The sequence below is a fragment of the Homalodisca vitripennis genome, unplaced genomic scaffold (genome assembly GCF_021130785.1).
Source record: "Homalodisca vitripennis isolate AUS2020 unplaced genomic scaffold, UT_GWSS_2.1 ScUCBcl_816;HRSCAF=3593, whole genome shotgun sequence".
In the NCBI taxonomy this organism is placed as follows: Eukaryota; Metazoa; Arthropoda; class Insecta; order Hemiptera; family Cicadellidae; genus Homalodisca; species Homalodisca vitripennis.
In genome coordinates, this window is record NW_025776933.1 from 13,220 (window position 1) to 22,337 (window position 9,118).

Below are 9,118 nucleotides of genomic sequence, written 5' to 3' on the forward strand. Positions count from 1 at the left end.
AGGGTTCCTAACAGACACTTTTGACCTGTTATCGACTTTAGTTTGAATATTCTTCTTAAGCTTTTCTGACAATTTCTTTCTCTCTTCTAAACTTAAGGCAGGTTTCAAATTTTGCTGAACTATCTCTATACGTAACACATCCTGGTGAAGGTTTAACATAAGACTGTGCATTAGGTTTAGAGGAGGTCTGAACGTCTCGGGGAGATTTACTGGGCAAGACCACAGACTGTTCCCCAGCACCTGCGGCGAGTTGCTGAACCAGAGCAGCCACCTGCTCAGTCAATGCACGCACCATACCCTCCAAGACTGTACATGAGGAACACTGTGCGGTCTGAACAGGGACAGATACAGCTTCAGAGTAGGAAACTCCTTTTTTGGAGTTGGGGCGACCCTCCTCCTGTACTCTTTACGCGCCTCTTTAAATTAAAGCTTTTCGATAGTCATAATTTTTAATATTTCTTTTTCTTCTTTAAAGATATTACACTCTCTTGAGTATGCCGGATGTTTCCCCTTGCAATTGATGCATCGCGTCTCATTTTTGCACCCCTCCTCTTGGTGTCCTTCATCACCACAGCGGGAACATGTCTCTGGGTTCAAACACACTTTACTGGAGAGCCCGAACCTCTGACAGCGGAAACACCACTGGGGGTTTTTAAAGTACGGCCGCACAGACAGAGACAAATAACCGGCTTTGATGGTTTCTGGCGGATGGGGTTTTGCAAAGGTTATAATAAGACCCGGGGTAGGAACCTTTACCCCGTTTTCGGTCCGAACAATCCTGACCACATCAGTCACCATCTCGCACTGCAGCTCAACCTTTATTTCCTCTTCACTGCAGTCCATAAGGTCTCGACAGAAAACGATTCCCTTGGAAGAGTACAGAGAGGCATGAGGCTGGACAGTAATCGCTACCTGGTCGATTTTAAGGAACTTCTTGGATTGGATGCAATTTGCAGCCTCCACCAGGATAGTTCCATTCCTCAGCTTCCTTGTAGATTTAGGTTGCCCTCCACAGGCTACTAAAGATTTGTGGATAAGGAACGGGCTCACCTTAGTCAGGGTTTTACCATCTTCCTTATGACTTAGCACAAGAAATAAGGGAGTAGGCATATTTATCTCATCGTCGGTTTGTTCTTTTTCCATTTTCTTTGCTTTTTTTGATCGAGCTCACATTCTGAGTCAGACAACTGCCGTTTCTTCTCCAGATCACTTTGATCTCTTGTTACTACGCTTTGCCCTGGTTTGGGGGTGGTTTCGGTTACCATAAGTATTTTAACCAGCGCATCGTGTGTAAGGGTGCAGGCCGAGATACACCGGGAACGGGCACGCCCTCGATAAAACTGGGTCCCGTGGGAGCCCAGGTTAATCTACCCCAGATCCCCGGGGCCCGGTGTTGACTCGTTTAACCACACTGGGTATACTCGCACGGCCTGGGCTCGCACGTTGCAGCAGGAGCTCCGACACTCCTGCTCAATACACACTTCATGACTAAGGACATCGAAGTAGCTGGCTTCTGAACCAGTACATGACTTACGCCTCGTCAGAGTCAAGCTCACATCAGCTCTCACCGACACCAGATAGGGCACCTAGTGCCGGCTTAAGCACTCCCAGCGAGCCATGTACTGGAACGGTCGAACAGAGCAGGTACTAATAGACCCTGGATGGGGATTGGGTAGGAATTAAGGAAATGGTTAGGTGGGTGTAGGCAGTTTAACTTCATACCCAGGACGAGACCTGCTATAGAAACGGATGTGGCCAACTGTACTGGCCACCCGATCTGAGAGGACAATACTTAAAAGACCGTTCGGAGGGAAAAAGGGTTAATCATAGTTATGACTGTGGATCAACTTGTAAGCATACACTACTCTATAGTCGCATATGCCATTTAATAATAAGAGGTGTCGATTAAGTACATAATACATAACAGAATATTAATCCTTTACACTAATTATAGTTGTTGACCATGGATCTCTACTTGTTAGCATTGACCCATTGCGCATCACTGACGAGCTGCGCTCGTCACGCAGCGATCGGGCCTAACAGCACGATGACGAGCTCAGGTTGCAAAAGCGGTCTGCTTTTAAGTTTTCCTCCAAATAGTTCTATTAATATCTGATAGATTGGGCGATCGTCTTCACTTGTCAACTAAGAGTGTTTAACAACGGTCTACGTCCTACAGATCGCAGTTATATGTCGAAGATGAAAAATCATTCATATGAGTTTACTCTCTGCTTTTTAGCGATTCTGATTGGTTGTTTTCCTCAGCTTTTATTATAATACTTTGAGGTTAGTGACTCAGTTAACTCAGCATTCGACAACATACCATACATCGATGACTATACAGACTGGGAGGAATACCTACCATACATCGATGACGATAAAGACTGCGAGGAACCCATATCGTGCCTCAAGGCTCCGTACTTGGTCCTTTTTTATTTTCTATATATATAAACGACCTTCCTTCCAATATGAAATCAGACATTGTTTGCTATGCGGATGACACAACTGCTCTATCTTCTTGTCGTGATATTCACAGCCTCGAAATTATTATGAATCAGTCGTATGTCAGCTTGAATAAGTGGTTTGAGTCAAATGGTCTCCTATTGAATGAAGAAAAAACTAAAATCATGGTTTTCTCACCAACTTCTCGTGATATAGCGGGTTTCAGCGTAAATGGTATCAACCCATCAGAGTCTGCCTCTCTTCTTGGTGTTGTCATTGATTACAAGCTCAACTGGTCTAAACATATAGATACGCTATGCTCAAAGCTGTCTTCAATTACCTTTGCTTTTCGAGTTTTAATGCCTGCAGTTGGTAAAGAAACTATCGTTCAAATTTACTATGCTTATGTATACAGTAGACTGAAATATGCTATTGGATTCTGGGGATCTTCTAGTGAAATTTTAAGGGTATTTAGATTCCAAAAAAGAATTGTTCGCATTATGTCTGCAGCAGGTAATCGTGCTCACTGTAAGCCTTTTTTTCAGCAACTGAATCTCCTCACTCTTCCAAGCATCTATATACTTGAAGTTTTGACTTTCTTCAAAAATAACCCACATCTTTTTGCAGAGAACACTTTTAATCATCAGTACGATACCCGCCACAGGGGTAATATGGTCTACCCGATCCATAGATTGACAATTTTCGAAAGGGGCATGCACTATTCAGCTCTACGGCTCTATAACGCGCTGCCTCGGCACCTGAAAAACATAACCAGCTCACAAATTTTTCTAAAAAACATTAAAACTATTTTGCTTGAAAAATGCCCATATTCTGTTCAAGAATTCCTGTCATATTGCACAAACATGTGAAATAACCTATGTTGACTATTTGATTGTTGATTTTATTTAATTGTTATTGTTATATTTATATACGTACTATTTTATCTATGACTTATTTCATGTAACTTTATGTTATTAACGAAATAAATTATTTCTGATTCTGATTCTGATTCTATCACACATAGATGGCGAAAAAGACTGCGAGGAACCTATGCCAAACGAAGACGGAGAGAAACGAATCAGTTAATTGGAAATGAGGACACCCAGGGGAACTGCCCCACCGAACAGATCTCAGACACTGCATCTTGTAGTGTACTTCTGGGAGATTATGATCAGGAATGCATTTTAGTTTAAAATGTTATTTCAGAATTTTTAGGTCGTGTTTTACTCACCCTGTCATTCCGTTATGTGTATTAGTATTTCCCCCCTCAAACTTACAACTTGCCCCTGTTATTTGTACATCAATTTTCAATTTATGACTGAAATAAATCTCTGTTATACGTTACGAGTAATGGAACATCTAATTTTAGTAAAGAGTATATGCATGTCTGTCGAGGAATGCTCTGTTTGCAAACATGAAAGCCACCGATAAGCATGCTCGCAGCCAATATCTGGGCCTTGGGTTTGAGGCGATGGGAGACCTTGTGTGTGGCACTTGGGGCATTGGATTGACAGTTACACGAAGATGAGTGTAGCTGCTAATGAGAGGAGAAATATGTTTGTATTCTAAATAATTATTGATTTTTTGTTTTCAGCTAAGATTTACTTATCTTTTTATTTCGTTTTCATTTTAAAGATATTGAACTATGTTTAATGATGTAATGTAAATATGTTAGTTCATTTTCCATCGTTCAGTGGTACAAAAAATCAGTGGTACACCAACTTTCTAGTTATGTGTTAGGTTAGTTATTCACCTGAGGAAAATATTAGATTGCAGATCTCGGAAAGTGTGTTACTGTTGCAGTGTCTGAGATCGGTTTGGTAGGGCAGTTCTCCTTGGTGTCCTCATTTCCAATTAACTGGCTCGTTTCTCCGTCTTCGTTTGGCATGGGTTCCTCGCAGTCTTTGGTGTCATCTATGTGTGATATGGGTTCCTCGCAGTCTTTATCGTCATCGATGTATGGTAGGTATTCCTCCCAGTCTTTATAGCCATCGATGTATGGTATGTTGTCGAATGCTGAGTTAAATGCAGATGATGTCGAACTTGAGGATGAACTATATGAAGAGTTGCCCCGGCTATACACTTCCAAACGATCAGCGTCTTCTAAGAAACCACCTAGGCCCATGCAGCATGACTTGATACTATCTCAGTCCAATGAAATGCCACCAGAACCACAAAATGAGGTAGTCGAGATACCAGCTGAACCCCATGGCATTCCACCAGAACCACAGGAGGAGATGCCAACTGGACTACATAAAGTATATAGACCTAATACCGGGACTTCAGGATGAGATGCTAGTTGATGAACCTGAGGAACACTTTTTAGAAGGTAGGTTTGTGGTTTAGTTTACTTATCATCCTAATTTCATCTAGGCCTAATCCAATTTCATAACTTATAGTATTTTTTTACATGAAAGTAAATCTTACATACCATTCCTAACTGGCCGTCAACTTGAGGTACAATACAATCAGTTAGACCAAATAAATGATCAGAAATATTTCTGTTTGTGCTTTTGTTGTGTGGTATTTCTAAAATATTTGTTTTGTTTCAGAAATCCCACAATTGGAGTCACCTGAAAAAGAGGTAGGAAGAAATTAAGGAAAGAGGATGAATGGTTGAGAAACAAAAGGAAGAAATTGAAAAATGAGGGTAAATCCTACCTGTCTAGCAGGAAAAAAGTAGTACCTGAAAAGGTTTTTGCTGCTGTGGAATAATTGTCGGATGAAATGTCTACATAAGTTTGATCATCCCGAAGACTTACAGAATTTTTTTAACACGTTCTGGAAGGTAGATGGATTATTCAAAGCAAAACGCCTTTTTGCGGGGCATGGTTGGTAAAAATGTGCCTTTAAGGGCTCGACCCACAGATAACGGTATTACTCCAAAATCCACTGTATTTCAGTACGTTATTCCAACTGGTAAAGAGGACATAAAAGTATGCAAGAAGTTTTTCCTCTCCATATTAAAAATTAGCTGGGGTCGTCTGTACAAATGTCTCACCGCAGAGGAGGCCTTTGGTGTGCTTGATGGTAGAGGTAAAAGTAAACCTATCAACAAGATTGGTGATTCAGATATTGTAGATCATATAAGAGCTTTTCCAGCATACCAGAGGCATTATACTCGAAAGGACAATATTAATAAGAAGTACCTCAAATCTGACCTAAATGTTAGAAAAATGTACGATTTGTATGTGAAAAATTGTTCTGAAGAACACAAGAAACCTGTCAAGCTAAAATACAGCGGGTTTTTTCTTCAAAGTTTAATCTTCATTTCAAACCTCCTGCTAAAGATACATGTAAGGATTGTGATGAATTATAAATACAGATCAATGCAGAAACTGATGAAGCAATAAGGCAGGATCTCTTAACTACTAAAGAAAATCACCTCATTTTAGCTGAAACTGCCAGATAAGGGCTAAGTAATGACAAGGCAGCTGCATCGGATGACACCTATGTTTGCACATACGACTTACAAAAAGCTCTTCCATTTCCGAAGTTATTAACTTCAGTGGCGTACTATAAACGCAACATGTACATGTACAACTTTGGTGTGCATAGCTTCAATGACTCAACCGCCTACATGTATTTTTTTTTTGATGAGACAAAAGGTGGAAGATGGGTAGAAGATATTTCAAGCGGTCTTACTAAGCATTTACGAGAAAATGCAAAGGAACACAAAAATATTGTTCTATTCTCAGACAGTTGTGGCGAACAGAACCGCAACATAAAATCTTCTTTAACTATGCTGAAACTTGTGCAGGATCCAGCAATTAAAGCTGAAAAAATAGACCTAAAGTACATGGTTCCTGGACATTCTTTCCTGCCCAATGATACAGATTTTGAGATGATTGAACGAGCCAGTCAAAAGCATCACCAAATATAAGAGCCACAAACCCGGATTGGCATCATCAAAACTTCCAAGCGTAAACAGCCTCACTTTAAAGTACATCCCATGAGTACAGATGAATTTTTAAGCACAAAAGCATTAAAAGAAGCCATAGCTAAAAGGAAAAAGGCTACTGATGGTGAAGCTGTCAACTGGTTGAAGATTCGATGGATACGGTTTCAGAGAAGTAAACCTTTTGAAATACAGTTCAAGCATTCCTTTGAAAAGGGTGCTCCATTTAGAATCATAAATTTAAAACAAATAGAAGCAAATAAAAAAAGGAAGAACACTAAGCCCCAAAAAGGACTTAAGTTGAAATCACTTTTCGAAGTAAAACAAGAACCTCGCTATCCTAATCGTAGAGCGATTACTGTTGCAAAGAAAAATGACATGCTGTCTCTTCTACAGTTTATCCCAGGATGCCATCATGGTTACTTCAAAAACTTTCCTGTTAACGTTGCTACACGATCCAAACGACCTGCAGACATCAATGACGAAGATGATGATAATGATGAAGTTATCTATGAATGAATTTAGTGAGTTCAATTTTAGACTTTAGTTTTAATGCAATAAAAATAAATGTTTTTTTCCTACTCAAATGGTGGGTCTACTTCGTTTTTTTTATTAATAAAAAGCCCATTAATTTTTTTGTATTTTACAAGTGTAAGACTTTTTACAATAATAAATATAACTTTTGGAACACTTAATTTTTTTATTTATAAAAAATTACATTCTAAACCCACACCAACTCTCAGAGCAACAAATAACCGACTCCAGGTATCAAAATATTTTCAGAGCAATAACAAACCAAGTCCTGCATATCAAGATTATAATATTTTTTGCCAAATTTTTTAAATATATTTTTTTCGTATTTAGTAAAAAACCTAAGTTAAGGTATGAACAATGTTTAATTTTTTTAATAATTTCACCATCTATTTTTATAGTAAAGTAATGAATTTTTAACTTTGAAGTCATTTTTCTCAAAACTTACTTAGATAGACTTGGTCTGTTGTTGCCATGAACCCACCATTTGATGTCAAAATATCATATAATACACAAAATAATTTTAATCTATGACACTAATTATAGTTGTTGACTGTAAATCTTAACTTTTAGGCATAAACCACTATATACACACACGAAATGTAAACAATAAAGTACATAATACGTAACAGAATATTAATCCTTTGTTTAAATTAATCATAGATGTTAACTATGGATCTCAACTTTATGCTCACATATGACATCTAAACAATAAGTAATGTCAATTTATTACATGTTACACAACAGAATATTAATCCTTCGTTTAAATAATCATAGTTACTGACTATTGGTCTCAACTTGTAAGCATAAAACACTTTATGCTCACATATGACATCTAAACAATAAGTAATGTCAATTTATTACATGTTACATAACAGAATATTAATCCTTCGTTTAAATAATAATAGTTACTGACTATTGATCTCAACTTGTAAGCATAAAACACTTTATGCTCACATATGACATCTAAACAATAAGTAATGTCAATTTATTACATGTTACACAACAGAATATTAATCCTTTGTTTAAATAATCACAGTTACTGACTATTGATCTCAACTTGTAAGCATAACACACTTTAAACTCACATATTATATCTAATCAATAAGTGATGTCAAAATTTCATATGATACTTAACATAATATTAATCCTGAGTTTAAATTAATCATAGTTATGACTGTGGATCAACTTGTAAGCATACACTACTGATAAGCATATGACATCTAAAGAACAAGTGAAGTCAATATATTACGGTACATGTTACAACATCTAAATAATAAATGATGTTGATAAATCATAAGGGTGAATATCACCTAATGTAGTAATTTAAGTCCTTGGCAATTTTTTTTTACAAATAAATATATTATTTTAGGTAAAAGTCTGTTATTTTATTTACCTAAACACCTTTCTTTAGCTCGTATTGAAACATCGTATTTTTAATCAAAATAGTGTACCGTTTGACGATAACACATGGGGGTGGTGACTTCTGAGGTTGTAGTAATAAATACTCGAATTGCAAAGTTTACTTATAAGTTCAGTTTAATTATTAAAACTTACAAGCACCACTTTTAGATAGTAAAGGAAAAGTATGTAATGCCAAGTTGCTGCCATTTAGAATATAATAACTAAAAATGCATATCTTCCAGGTGGGCCTAAAATATCCAATGTTCTATGGAATTATGCCTACGATGTTCTATTTTATAAAACATAAGATTTTACTTCCCTTCGCAATGTGTAGACTCACAATCCGGGTGTCGGCGTCTTGGCACGAGACAATGGCGTTGTAGTCTAGGAAGGGTTATGTCTAGTCGGTGGTTACTAGACGATGAGTAGAAGTTAATAAACTGGTAGCCGTCTACTCAAATAATATGTGCACTGTGAGACACGTAAACTCGCCTAAAACAAATTTGCGACGGTATTAGCCATTTAATGATACAAATTACTATTTATAAAAACGTGTTCGCCATAAGGACGACGCCACAACTTTTATCTATCTCAATCAAGCAAATAAAAGATCTTCAAGGGTACGTTACTTTACTATTTACAACTTTACTTTACGTTACATTCATTTTTATATGTTTGGGCATCAAAGGGCTAATTTAATAATACGAAAAGATAAATTTTACTTACGGACAACGCGCGAGGTCTGCTCGGTCACATAGTTGGACTGCTACAAAGGGTTAGAAGAAAAAATTCATACGCGTGCCAATTAGGTAGTTACTCCACCCAATAATTTAGTTCCGGAAC

The 9,118-nt window shown here is 37.6% G+C and overlaps 1 protein-coding gene across 1 annotated transcript; it reads right to left on the reverse strand.

The window, feature by feature from the left end:
* Nucleotides 1-275: 275 nt before the first annotated feature.
* LOC124371007 lies at nt 276-1,143 on the reverse strand. Its single transcript, XM_046829317.1, has 2 exons — nt 483-1,143; nt 276-331 (listed from the first exon to the last, which is right to left on the reverse strand). The coding sequence occupies exons 1-2, from the start codon at nt 1,141-1,143 to the stop codon at nt 276-278; spliced, it is 717 nt and encodes a 238-aa protein (XP_046685273.1).
* Between the last annotated feature and the right edge of the window lie 7,975 nt (nt 1,144-9,118).